The 15,204-nt window shown below is 38.2% G+C and overlaps 1 protein-coding gene across 1 annotated transcript in view; it reads left to right on the forward strand.

Moving 5' to 3' along the window:
- The first annotated feature begins 853 nt into the window (after positions 1-853).
- The window catches only part of LOC147623881 (uncharacterized), a 53,528-nt gene continuing 39,177 nt past the window's right edge, over positions 854-15,204 (forward strand). The window contains exons 1-2 of the mRNA XM_086820815.1: positions 854-1,871; positions 1,955-2,292. Coding sequence (XP_086676941.1) covers positions 854-1,871; positions 1,955-2,292 — 1,356 coding nt within the window. The remainder of the gene's footprint in view (positions 1,872-1,954; positions 2,293-15,204) is intronic.

A 15,204-nucleotide genomic window follows, 5' to 3' on the forward strand; every position in this document is an offset into this window, starting at 1 on the left:
TGTAATTTAGCTTAGCTTTGTGATCATCTTGGAAGTGGAAAGTCGAAACCCCTTCTGAAAGCTGTATAGAGTCCAGACTCTACAGCTCAATGTAACGACAGCGCTGAGCGGGGCCGCCCGGGCCCGTCCACTGTCACCGGCGCTACTAGCAGGAACGCCGTCGAGTACCACACAGTCCCACAACTGTGAAAGACAAGGGACGGTAGCATATGTAACACTGTGTAGTAGTAGTAATGTAAAAGCTCCATTATTGTAAAGGACGCCTACAAAAGATCTTGTATATTTAACCACTAGGGCCTGTGCGTATCTACTCTGTATGAGGATGCCAGATAGGGTGTCTGCTCTACGGGGGTTCTCGCCCTGTTGAAGAACGTACGTGCGGGCTGTCCGCTTCACGTAGAACTCCGCAAATCGATTCCACACTATGGGGACACTCAGCAATGGCCATTCACGATTAGGCACCCAGCCACACATGTTTACACGGGTACAACTTTACAAGACATTGCTGTGATACATGAGAGTGCTTGTGCTGGATACTGTCAGTGTGAAGTCATGTTGTGACTGGTAATGGAGAGTGACATAGATAAAAGTGTCTGCAGTACTGTAGTCTGTGTAGGGTGAGAGCTCATCGTCATCATTGCCTATAACACGCCATAGATTGCTACCTGAGTTGTCGCTCTACTGGTAACGAGCGGATGCTAGGATGAACCCATGGAAGGTCCTTCTGCTAGACCCTACGTCCACAGTCCTTCCCAACTCACGATTCGAAACTCCAACGCATCGCCTTCTCATCTGCTGCTAACAACGACAACCACTCTGGGCGAAGGTCCCGGCCATCCAAAGTCGCTCAAACATGCCCTCCAACTCTTTAATCCCTGTAGCTCCGGCCCAGGCCTATGACTTCTCTCATTTCCGTCCCCTTCTGCTCCAAACCCCTTCTCAAGCTGCCTATCCGCTTTCGGAAGGTGGCTTTGAAGAAGTCGGCAATGTTCTTTACACTAGTCTTCCTGACCTGGAGAAACCGGTAGCCTTGCATGCAGAATTATGCTGTGATGAGCAAGCTATAAGGTCAGATCTGGCATACGAAGCAGATGCAGCCGCGGGCGGATTAATTAAAAATTGGACGTTTGATCAGGAAGAGAACTTGCAAGTTTACAATCTCAAGCCTTCTGTAATGCATACAAGAGAGGAGAGTTTAGAAGGGAGCATTGCCAGTAATCCGTTGGGCCAGAGTTTTGTCCATGCTCCTTCAATTTCCAATTCAGTATCTGGACAAGACGTGAAACAGCCATATTTGACGACATTCCAAAGGACGAGGTCATATGGCCGAAACCCAGCAGAGAATATGGAGATCTTGAGGGCAAGCCAAGAACAGAGGTACTCAAATAATGCAGCGCACCAGAAGCTTTATGAAGAAGTGCCTTCCTCCTTAGTAAATCAGAAAACTACGCACAATGATGGTGCTTGCAGGACTTACAGAATTTCCAGAGCAACAAGTGGCCACAACGTTCAAAACCCTGCCATCAGCAGCCAGCAGCTCGAGTGGGGGATAGATTCATTAGGCATGCACGAGCTTCTTTTGCTACCTCGAGTAGAGGGCGTGGTAGAGGTCGCGGCGGGTACTACTACTGCGAGACAAGAGAATTTAAAGCTACATCTACTTCGGGCGAGCTCCTCTGACGAGAACTCCAAGGACTCAATACCTTCGCCCAATTGGGATCACAAGCTCGATATGGAAGTCTGCTTATCCGACGCACGCAACATGTCTGTGGGCAGCAGTGCAAGGCAAAAATCTGGCCTTTCTCATTTCTTACAGGAGTCACAGCATCCACAAACGAATCTCAGCCTGGATGCCAGACTCTCTGGTACAGGTAGAAGGTCTTTCTTTTCATTACTAACCCCCTCATGAGTACGTACATCAATAACCCTAATTTTGTAATCTTCTTGCGCGCAGGCTCCGTCAGCGTCCTTCGCAATTCCAAGTACCTTAAAGCCGCCCAAAAGCTTCTTGACGAGATCTGTAACGTTGGGCGAGATGGCATCCGTCCTGGAAGGAGCCACAATATCGGCAGCTTTCCTCCAGTGTCGGATACCATACAAGGAGCAGCTAGTGGGTGTGCCCTTTCAGTAAGAGCGATGAAGTCAAGCTTCTCCGGGTTCCAGTTGGCTGATCATCAATCTAATAATTCTAATCAAACAACTGATCCCGAAGACCCCAAGCAGCACCTGTCGAGTGATGAAAGGCGCAACCTCCAAATGAGGAAAGCTTGCCTAATCGGAATGGTAGAAGAGGTACGCTTCTTTCTTTCGTAGCTCGTATGCTCTCTTTGTTTTAAAACTAGAAAACTTCGGTCGGTACTAGGTGCAGCTGTTCAACTCAATTTCGTGCCGTTTTTACGACTTTTTTTTCTTGTTAACCGTTATCATAACTAAGTTTTGTTGTTTTCGGAGTAGGGGATTAGTTTTTAACAATGTTGGTATCAAAAGCACAAATGCGACAGTAATGGTCTTGAGTGATATATGCAATACACAAGAATCCTGTCATAGATTCCTTGCACATGCACTTGTGTTAATCAATATTAGTTGCTAGTGTGAAGTTAACCATTCTAACTAGAGATACACTTATTCGGTGTTGGCTGTGAGTGTGGGTGGGAAAAAAACAAAGAAAAATACGTATGGCAGGTTGGTGGCATAAGTCTCCCCTTGAATTTATAAATATAGAGAAAAGAGCCCTTTTCCTTTTTACAAAAACACTTTCAATGTTCTTACATCATGCTTTATTTGAACATGCTAGACCGGAGTGCCTCCTCCAAGATAAGTAGCTCCCAATTATCACTATTTCTCCTACTAGTATTGTTTCACTTCCACTTTTTCTCTTTCCATGCGCTTGATCGCATGGGATTCTTCTATCATTTCGCATCTTCCTAGAATGATTTGAACTGAGCCTAAATTGGCTCATTAGATTAACTTGTCATTGCAGATCCATTTGATAGAACCTCTTCATAATGGTTGTAGCTCCCACTTTTTCACTTAATCTGGAATATGTTGTTTTGTTTAAGATGCCTAGATAACAGTAGCAATGTAAATGAATGTGGAAATGCCTCCTTTTCTTCAAAGCACCTTCTGCATATGAATCGCCTCTTGTAGAGGGCAATATCTTAAGATAATCTTTGTGAATCTCATAAGCTAAGTTGGTTTTCATCTTTCTTGATTTCAAACTCAATAGAACAAGCCCTGGCTCCAATGTCTTTCAACCATGTACTTTTCGCTGCTATGCTATAATACTCTTACGCACCTCTTCAAAAGGATGTTGTGTGCTAGAGGAGATTGGTTTGCTAGCATGGGCCACCTGTTATTAAGAGGGACTATAAGAGCTCCAATAGGCACAATGCGGTTGTGTAATCTTCACATGGTTGCATTTAAAAAAAAACTTTATGTTGTTGATCTTTGAATTACAAAGGTGACAACGACAAAGCTTTTAATTGCTTCAACCATTACATATCAAATGATTCTTTTACTATTTCTAATAAGAATCAATCGTGTTTCTCACGAGCTTGACTTACTAAAGAAGCTTGCTTATTCTCTATCTCATTATAGTGGTTTTCAGAATCACCGCGTAATGCCTAAATTGTGTATTCAAAACTAAAGGTTTTTATTCTATGGAAGCTATGATTTTATTAGATGCTTTGTTATTTTCAAGGCGATCACTTGTTTTTTTAAAGCTCTTCTTTTTTAAAGCTAGTTACATACTTTTATATGGCTCAACGTGTTTTTTTTTGTTTTCTTGTTACCAAAGTAAAAAGGGAGTAATATTTTAACAATATCAAATCCATTTCAAATATCTGTATAAGTAAAAGACCCGCTTGATGGCCTCGACCATAAAAATGTAATCCACTAGTGGGCATAGAGGATTGTGGGCCTGCTCAGTCAGGTTCCTTAAGCGGGTTGCCTAGCCACCAGAGGGCCTTCACCCACAAAACATACACCATACTGCAAGCCCCTTGCCTATATTCCTCTAGCCAATATATCCTCCATGGGACTCCACGACCATGCGTATGGGATAATCAACTAAAGAAGGGTGGGTTGTTACTTCAATGCACCACTCTCTAACATACCCCTTAATGAACCCACTTGATGCTGCGAAAAGAATTGAGAAGCCAATATCACCAAGCTTTACCATAAAGACAATATTAAAAAGTTTAGGATATTCCCAATTCCCACTTTGCAAAGATTCACAAATGGGAAGCGCAGTGACCCTATTAATCTTTTGTCCAAACCCCCTCATGTGACATATCGTTTGAAAACTCTTGACGTGTAGACTCTAAATATATAATCTTTGTCAAATTTGGAGTTGGTGTACTCAAGATACTCTAATAAGCTGGAGATTCAAAAGTACCACCTACTATGGTCTTCATATAACATTAAGGGTTCTCGGCCATTAGTCAAGGTCCAAAATCCAAAATGCCTGGCCACCCACAAGAACTTCACCCTAAAAATGTGCACTAGGATTTGAAGGTCCCTTACTGCTCTACAACCACACATGTCCACTACCACATATCCACAACGACACATGTTCACTACCATGTTTCCCAAGGTGCATCGTTACCACTCCCTTACAAAACCACTTTAGTTGATAGATACCTTGTAAAGAAGAGGAAGAAGCGAATACCATCAAGCTTTGCCACATGCACCCAAGTGTGCATGCCTCCCCATGTTGAAGGAGTGCAGCGACCATAAGTGCTTCCCCCATTAATAGGAGGATTAAAATAAAATAGTAGCCTCCATATTGGCGAAATGCCTCCACTAGCAAGTGCTTCCCCCACAAATAGGAGGATCAAAATACAATAGCAGTCTCAATATTAGCTAGATGCTTCCACTAACAACATCCATTTTTTGAAAAAATGATCGTTGAATCACACGGGATAAAAACCTCCAACAAGGCCACCTTATACCAAGGTTCTGAATTTTGATACCATGTTGAGAGTGTGGCCCCACATGTTAGGGTGTGACACCCACATAGCCTTCACTCTCAAAATAGCACGAGGATGAAGGCAACTTGCCTCTCTACTCCGTCTAGCCTTCACATTCCATGACCATGCATGTGGGATAATCAACTAAGGAGCCCTACCACATGTCCACATGTTGAGATAGGCACATGTTGAGAGGAGGGGGAGTTATTATTCCAACATGTATAAGGATATGCAAAAAATGGCATGACATAAAAGTTTTCTTTAGATCAGGGAAACAATTCTCACTTTATGTGCTTTCATACCATGGATTTCACACATATATGAAATTAGGAGAGTAAGCTAAGTAAGAAATATAGAAAACATTAGACAGTATAATCCATTTTATTTTAATATTTTAAAACTCATAAATAGAGAATGTGTGTAATGGTGGAGATAAGGTTTTGGAACCAACTTGGTCTTAAAACAACTTGGAGACAACTTAGTAGCCTTTTGACCATTTTTTGTGTACTTTTATCATGTACTAGATAGATCTCTCTAGTTGTTTTCATGTACTAGAGAGATCTTATATTAAGACCAATCATGAAGAGCATATTGGAATAATGGAGGCCAAAGAGAACATTCTAGAAGAACAAGTTAAAGAACTGAAAACATGTTCGTGTGCTAAAGAGAGAAATTTGTAAATGTGTAACTTTTATTCAGCATGACGTAGAAACCTTTTAAGCTAGAGATTTTCCCATTCTACCAAATAAGAATGTGGTATAAATGGTTGTGACTCATTTCAGTAAAGGAAGTCCCACCTCTGGCATAGCAATCTCCTTCAAATTGTCCTTCTAGCTTTCACGACGTGTATCTACACTACTAGTGCTACTTCTCACACTTGTACACAATGACATGGTGCGATTATGTGACTATCTGGTCATTGACATTTCGGATAACAAATAGCAGCATGTAGATTCTACAAAATCCATAAATTCGATAGTGTAGTTTTTTTTTTCAAATTATTTATCTTCCCAAATTAATTCTTATAAGTAAGTTTACCCCTCCACTCATATGGTAGATATTAATTTTAAACATCCATTAGACAGATCTGAACTTGAATATAATCCACATTCAAGTTTACTTTAAGAAGTTGCAAATTCTAGATTTATTATCACTTATCCAAAAAAATCCTCATCATCACAAGTGGGTTTGACTTTGTGATGATTTTTTATCAAAATAAGATTGTCTCGTAGTAGGTGGAAAAAAATAGGTTAGAAACATTGCGACACATTAAATTGGCAATGAGAGAGACAAGGGTGAAAGTGTTATGGACAATATACACTTCTAGCATAGGAGCTACCCCTAGTGGACTACCACTACCATGAAGTTAAATAATAAAGATTTCAAATGGAAAGATTAGGTAATATTCCTAATTTAACTCCATGTGAGATAAGTTGAAGGTAAAGGAATTAAACTATAAGTGCTATATAAGGGGGGCCTGTAATCCTTTTCACAAACTTTGGAAGTGGGAGAAAGTCTATAGTTTTGGACTAGCTTTGATCTCAACAAAATCTTTGTGGTTTTCAATCTAATTTTGGCTTGAATTTTAGAGGATACACTTTTGCATCTACTTCCAAGATTTATGAAAAGATCAATATCATAGCAATATGAGCTCTAAAGCCCCAACTATGACCACTTAAATTCTATGACATTTTAAATAGGTAAACTACCATATACATTTTCTTAGAGTAAGGTAATAGTTTAGGGAACATTTGCAATTTAAGTTTTAGATATATACCTCATCTTGGATAAGTTTACCATATAAATTTCCTTAGAGTAAGGTAATAGTTTAGGGATCATTTGCAATTTAGGTTTTAGATATATACCTCATCTTGGATAAGTTTACCCTACATGGAGAGTCCATGGATTCCTTTTAAGATATTAAAAGAAGATGTATTGGCATATTTGCAAGGGAATGAAGAAAAAATTCATTTTGTAAAATTAGGCATAGTGGTCTTGGATATTAGATATTGTGTCATTAAACAATACTAGAATCTCTTTTGATATGATGCAAGCATGGCATGGAATAGTTTTGAGCGCGCTACAATTTAGTCTAGTCATCATCCACTTCAGGCTCTCACACACTCCCATATGGAAGATGTGGCTTATGCATGTCTGTGAATAGCGGTAATCCAACATGAAGTTCACCATTGAGTAGAGTTTTGAACTCAACAAAAAGATGCAGGCATGGAATGGAATATTTTTGGGCTCTTCAAACTTAAAAAAATAGTATATGAATTATTTTTTCAACACTTTAAAATATATATGCAATGATTGTGTCTAGCCATTTTGGGAAACTTTTCATATCTTGATGTATAGTCTTTTTCTTCTTTGCCATATGGGATATATCTTCATTCTTCATATCTTTTAATACCTTGATGTATAGTCTTTTTCTACTTCACAATATGGGATATATCTAGTGACCAAACACCTCACTTTTCTCCTTCATGAAGTAAACCCACACTTTCCTAGTGTGGTCATCAATGAATGTAACATAATACCTGCAACTTGTAATTGTTGCAGTCTTAGCCAGTTCACATACATCTGAATGTATGACATCTAATGGCCTTGCACTGACATGCTTTTCATGGGAAAGCATGTTTGGCCTGCTTCACATACTTTGTGCATACCATCAACCTTAACAATATTTTGGGCTTGCATAGACTTTAGTCGTTGTATATTCACATAACTAATGCGCTTGTGCTATATGTCAATATTTGCAATCACACCTGTTCCATGCGCAAAAATGAGTGTCTTTACTTCAGGCATGTTCACATCCAAAGTAAACATCCTGCCATTTCTGTTACGCTTTGCAACCAAGTGACACTGATTTTTGAAGTCTTCCACAAAACATTCTTGAGGATTAATGTAACCGGCCTTTAGAAATCTGATGGGCGTTGAAACAAACACTTGCACACAAAATACTTCATCACCCATGGGAACCTAGCTATATATATACGCATGATTACACCTAGCTATTTGAGGGTATCTATAAAGGAGAATTTTGTGGTTCTTGTAATGTTTTAAAAGGAACCATAGCTATATAATAACCTACCATCTTCCCTCTCATAGATATATATTAACCTACCATCTCCTAAGCTATTTGAGGGTATCTATGAAGGTAGATTTTGTGGTTCCTTATTTTTTAGAAATAATTAATATATATTTATTTTAATAATGTTGTAATTTACATTATACATACATTGATATAAATATATAAATATATATATAGGTACATGTACATACATAAATGTATACATATGCAACCACCTTTAGTAAAGCATCTTTGAAATAGTGTGTAGACTTGTCTACCTTGCATAATAATACCCACCCACATGAATACATACATGTATATACATATACATACATATATGTATATATATACAACCACCACCTTTAATAAAACATCTTTGAAAAAGTGTGTGGTCTTCTTCACCTTGAAAAATAATACCCAGTCACATAATAAGCTACTAAGGTGAAGATGTATGCATATATGTGTGTCTACATGTGTGTGTGTGTGTTTGTGTGTGTGCGCATGTGCCCGTGCAGGCATGTGCACGCACATGCTTGGGGAATATATTGTAGGCCCTCCTTATGATCACACCTTTTTTGGAATGAAATATTTAAACCCCCTCAAATGTGTTAATAAAATCTCTAATATCCTCCTCCTCCCCTTGGTGTAACCTACCGAGCTCCTTCTAGAGCTCCTCTGGACTCTGAGTCCTCCCATATTTTCTCCTTAGAGAATTCGTTAAATAGTCCAAGTTCCCTCTTTACTCATCTATTAGCACATCCTCATACCACTCCCTCGCTGCCCCTTCCAAAAGAAACCCCATCATCTTAGCCTTATACATATCATCATCTCTGTTATTTCTCAAGGTTGTCAGTTTAATCCTTTACAAAAACAAAGACACGTCTTCCCCTCTCTCACCTTTGAAGACATTATATGTGGAATTAGCCATTTGCCCTTAGTTGACCTCTAAGTGATCCTCAACTTGAAAATAAAAGCTTTAAACAAGATCTTTCTATCCTTAGTGGGGGCACCAAAGTATGTGTGGTGGATGGGTGATGGCCTCTATAACACCATCAGCTAGCAGACACACAAGATAAATATGTAGAAAGATCAGAACTTAGAGACTCTAGGGTCCCAACTCAAATGTCATCAATTAGGTCAGCTTCTATCCCTGGACCTCTGTAGTTGACACAGATGAGAACCTCTACACCTTTTTGTTCGACCTAACCACTACCTCCAATATCAAACCTTACCTTCAAGAATTCAAATCTTTTACCCAAAAGCCTCAGCCAACCAAAGCTAACAACTAGCTCACTAAAATCATCTCCAGAGCCGGACACACAACTCCTCAACTTCCGTATCCCATGCCTTTCACTTGTCCTTGGTAATATTTCTATCCTCCAGGTTTCGAGAATATTCTCCACTGTTAGCCTGCCCCAAAATCTTGCTTTAGATCTTCTCTAAGACTATTAACTCTCCCATGCTGACACTCTGATGACCTTCTGACCTGTATACACTCCAACTATCCAAAATCTGACTTCGAATTTTGATTTTTGATTCTAGTTTGTTAAACATCCTCCAAACCTTCCAACCTTTTCCACTCTTCATCTAGTCTCAAGCTCTTACCTTTAGAGCATCTCCAAATCAAGAAATGTAACTCAGTTGGTCATAGATATGCTAGATTGTGCCTCCAAAAGCTTGATGTCTAGCCCTAATCCAAAAACATTCACAGAAAGTCCTCCAAGTTTGGATGATCTCACATCTACATTCCTAGGACATCTGTGGATTCTTTACTAACCACCTTCTGACCCCCTAGTTGACTGGATTAAACAAAGTTGTCTCAAAAATTTGACACAAATTTTGACTTAGAAACCTTTACTAAAATAGAAACTTTCCTCAAGGGTCCTCTGACACCCACAACACCTTAGACACTTCTAAACCTGAAGGGTTATCAATTTATAGGTTTTCAGCTCTGACAGTATCCAACTGATGCTGCACAGGTGCCTCCGAACAGTCTGTCTTTTTTAAGTCTTGTTAAATTGACCTAGATAATACAGTTACTCTCTCTTCTAATTCAACCGACACCTCTAAACCCACCAAACATTCAAAACAGGCTAGGATCTAGCCTACCTATTTTGGTATCATGACACCTTCTCTTATCTTCTTTGTTGCCACGCTGTTACTGCCACCTTAGACTCATTACATGTCATCATTTATTTGTATTTTTTTTCACATCCTGTGTTTATTTTGGACCTTGGGCACCTCTCACAATGTGAATTTTAACGCTTTTGGGGTTTTTTGACGTGTTCATTTCTGTCAAAAAAATGTCGCAAATAGGCCTGTCCCCCCCCTAATAGTGATTTCACTCTTGTAATATTAATCTCTTAGGTGAAGGTATAAAAAATAAATAAATATCTTGTGATGAATTTTTATCAAAATAAGATTGTCTCGTAGTAGGTGGAAAAAAATAGGTTAGAAACATTGCGTCACATTAAATTAGCAATGACAGAGACAAGGGTGCAGGTGTTATGGACAATATACACTTCTAGCATAGGAGCTACCCCTAGTGGACTACCACTACCATGAAGTTAAATAATAAAGATTCTAAATGGAAAGATTAGGTAATATTCCTAATTTAACTCCATATGAGATAAGTTGAAGGTAAAGGAATTAAGCTATAAGTGCTATAAGGGGGGCTTGTAATCCTTTTCACAAACTTTGGAAGTGGGAGAAAGTCTATAGTTTTGGACTAGCTTTGATCTCAACAAAATCTTTGTGGTTTTCAATCTAATTTTGGCTTGAATTTTAGAGGATACACTTTTGCATCTGCTTCCAAGATTTATGAAAAGATAAATATCATAGCAATATGAGCTCTAAAGCCCCAACTATGACCACTTTAATACTATGACATTTTAAATAGGTAAACTACCATATACATTTCCTTAGAATAAGGTAATAGTTTAGGGATCACCTGCAATTTAAGTTTTAGATATATACCTCATCTTGGATGAGTTTGACATATAAATTTCCTTAGAGTAAGGTAATAGTTTAGGGATCATCTGTAATTTACGTTTTAGATATATACCTTATCTTGGATAAGTTTACCTTACATGGAGAGTCCATGGATTCCTTTTAAGATATTAAAAGAAGATGTATTGGCAAATTTGCAAGGGAATGAAGAAAAAATTCATTTTGTAAAATTAGGCATAGTTATCTTGGATATTAGATATTGTCATTAAACAATACTCGAATCTCTTTTGATATGATGAAAGCATGGCATGGAATAGTTTTGAGCGCACTACAATTTAGTCTAGTCATCATCCACTTCAGGCTCTCGCACACTCCCATATGAAGGATGTGGGTTAGGCATGTCTGTGTGAATAGCGGTAATCCAACATGAAATTCACCATTGAGTATAGCTTTGAATTCAACAAAAAGATGCAAGCATGGAATGGAATATTTTTGAGCTCTTAAAGCTTAAAAAAAATAGTATATGAATTATTTTTTTCAACACTTCAAAATATATATGCAATGATTGTGTCTAGCCATTTTGGGAAACCTTTCATACCTTGATGTATAGTCTTTTTCTACTTTGCCATATGGGATATATCTTCATTCTTCATATCTTTTAATACCTTGATGTATAGTCTTTTTCTACTTCGCCATATGGGATATATCTTCCTTCTTCATAGATATATATTTACGCATGATTACACCCTAGCTATTTGAGAGTATCTATAAAGGATAATTTTGTGGTTCCTGTAATGTTTTAAAAGGAACCATAGCTATATATTAACCTACCATCTTCCCTTTCATAGATATATATTAACCTACCATCTCCTTAGCTATTTGAGGGTATGTACGACGGTAGATTTTGTGGTTCCTTATTTCTTAGAAATGATTAATATATATTTATTTTAATAATGTTGTAATTTACATTATACATACATGGATATAAATATATAAATATATATATAGGTATATGTACATACATAAATGTATACATATACAACCACCTTTAGTAAAACATCTTTGAAATAGTGTGTAGAAATGTCTACCTTGCATAATAATACCCACCCACATGAATACATACATGTATATACATATACATACATATATGTATATATATACAACAACCACCTTAATAAAACATCTTTGAAAAAGTGTGTGATCTTCTCCACCTTGAAAAATAATAGCCACTCACATAATGAGCTACTAAGGTGAAGATGTATGCATATATGTGTGTCTGCATGTGTGTGTGTGTGTGTGTGTGTGCGCGTGCGTGCCCGTGCAGGCACGCGCAGGCACATGCAGGAACATGCAGGCACATGCTTGGGGAACATATTGCAGGCCCTCCTTATGATCACACCCTTTTTGGAATAAAATATTCTACAAAAATGTTAATTACATTGATTATTATATGTTAATCTGGAAATACATCAAATTTTATTTTATTTTGATATTTATAGGTATGCCAAAAGTGGCTACTTTTCTTGAGTGAAAGTGGGAATAAGTGTATGTGCATAAGGTTCTTTGGAGATTCTTCTACTCAGTAATCCAATGCAAGGAGAAATTGTTATCATGCATATTTTAAATATCAAAAAGAGATTATCATGGCAATTTTCTATCATATTTAAAGGTTTCTCTTATTTTCACCATTGACACCCTCTATGATTATACTTTTCTTGCAAGTTCATAGATTATTTTAAGGGTTTTATGGAATTTAATTTGGAGGTAGTATCTTCTACACAAATGTTAATTTATGCTTGTGAATTATCACATGCCGGCAAGTTCAAAGGCTTGTTTGAGTGTTTAATAATATTTGGAGGCAGTATCTTCTCTATGCAAATGTTAACTGCATCAATTGTCATATGTAAGGCTAGCAATACATCAAATTTATGGTGTTTTTTATATTTATAGGCATGCCAAAATTAGTGGCGACTTTGCATGAGTGAAAGTGGGAATAAGTATAAGTGCATAAGCTTCTTTGGAGATCCTTGTGTTCTATTCTTCTACTCAGTAATGGAATGCAAGGATATTCTTCTACTCAATATTCCTATGCAAGGAGAAATGGCTATCACACTTGTTTTAAACATCTAATAGAGATTGTGATAACACTTGCTATCATATATGGACTATTATGCTTTTCATCAATGACACCCTCTATGGTAATACTTTTCTTGGAAGTAAAAACTTGTGAATTGTTATGTGGATGCAAGTTCAAAAGCGTATCTTTAAATATTCAAAAACTCCATATGTAATAAATAATTTTATATGGTTGTTTTGGAGATCTTATATGATGACCACCTTGAAGATGACCACCTTGAATAAGCTTAATAAGGGTAAATTATGGATGAGAAATTTGAATCTTTTTAGTGGCCTTATATGATTCTCTTTTCTAGATGAGAAACTTGAATAAACTTCATAACAGCCCATTATAGATAAGAACCTTGCATCTTTGAAGAAACTTCATAAAGAAAGACAATATTAGGGAGTTTGGAAAAATCCCATTACTTTGGGAATTTTCTTTTCAATCTTCTTTTAAGTGTACCTTAAGCACACAAACTCCAAAGTTGTCAGAGAATGTGGATTTAGAACCTACTCTTCAAGAGCTTTCCAATGTTATGTCACATGAGGGGTTTTTGACAAAATCTTAAAAGGATTTACCATGCCCCCCATTTTTGGATCCTACAAAATAGGAATTGGGATTTTCTCAAACTCCCTAATATGGTCTTAAGAGTGAATTATAAAGTATTAGATCTTTTGGGAGGATGTTTTTTTTTCTAGATAAGAAGCTTGAAGAAACTTCATAAGGGTAAATTCCTCACTCTTGTCACCCACTCATCATACCCCTCTTCATGATGGTAGTGGCTCTCCACATGGTTTTGCCTCCTCTCACCACTTATAAGTAGTTTTTGTTGAAATTTGAGCATAATGATGAGCTAGGGTGGATCATACACTAGAATCAACATGATTAACAAAGTGATTAAGAAATGATTAAGACGTAATTAGTGAATAATTAGCATATAGATTAATGTAGGCATGGATACTCAAAAACCAGCAAATTCTCATTAGGGCTATGCCTCAATTTATAGAGTTTACATCAAGCATCAAATCCCATTGATTTCTCCATGATTCACTCCCAGAATATCTCCACCTTTTGCCTGATTCTCTCCACCTCTTCTCTTTTCCCTGATTATCTCCCAGAATAACTCCACACTCCTAAATTCTCTCATGCTACCCTTTATTCTCTCCCAGTAGATTCTTCTCACCTTTTCACAGGTTCTTTCACAATTACATCTTCTCTTTTACAGTCTCTATCCAAGAGCTTGTTCCCACACACACCCTATTCACTTGTATATTTCAACACCTCCCCTCAAGTGAATACTCCTAGTACACCTAGACCCTATACCAAGTTTGCCTCCCCTTACTTGGTAGTCCGCGACGAGTGTCTACTCCTCCCCTCAAGTTATCTCAGCACACCTGGACCCTGTATCAAGTTTGTTTCTTACTTGACAGTCCGCGACCAGTGCCTCAAGTCCCTAAACTCCATAGTCCTTGACACACTCTCTCTCTATGTGTCCAAGGCTACTATATGTGCCCGCGACCTTGACTAAAGTGCTCACACATACATCTACCACGTGGCCTACATCATTGGTGGCTCAGAGGTGGTTTTACTTTGTTGGGGCAGGTTACATTGGGTTGTGGGGTCTCTCTCTCTCTCTCTCTCTCAGAGATTTTCACATGGCTCCTCACTCTTTGGAGCCTCACATCTTCTCTTGTCTTCAGTCTTCTTGTCGTGGCAGCTTCTCTCCACGCGTCCGTCTCTTCTTTCAGTCTTCTCGGGGCAGCTTCTCTTCTTGTGGCAGCTTCTCTTCTCATCTCCATGTCTTCCTTCAGATCTTCTTCTCGGTGTGGATCCTCTTCTTGGGAAGAGATATTCTTCTGCTTCCATGGCTGGGGCCATGAGTTCGTCCGTCAGGTCATTTTGCTCCATGTGAGCAACATGTTTTAATGTTTTGCTGACAGTTCCTTTGGGCTTTTGATGTTCATCTTTTATCATTATGTAATGCAAACCCAAATTTATGCGGGAGGTCTTACCTCTTGCCTTAATCTGGACAAGGACAGTGTCTGTTCCCATTTTTACACTGATGCAATGTGCCCAATACATAATGCGTATAG

The sequence above is a fragment of the Cibotium barometz genome, chromosome 26 (assembly GCF_041138505.1).
Source record: "Cibotium barometz isolate CiBa-2024 chromosome 26, ASM4113850v1, whole genome shotgun sequence".
In the NCBI taxonomy this organism is placed as follows: domain Eukaryota; kingdom Viridiplantae; phylum Streptophyta; class Polypodiopsida; order Cyatheales; family Cibotiaceae; genus Cibotium; species Cibotium barometz.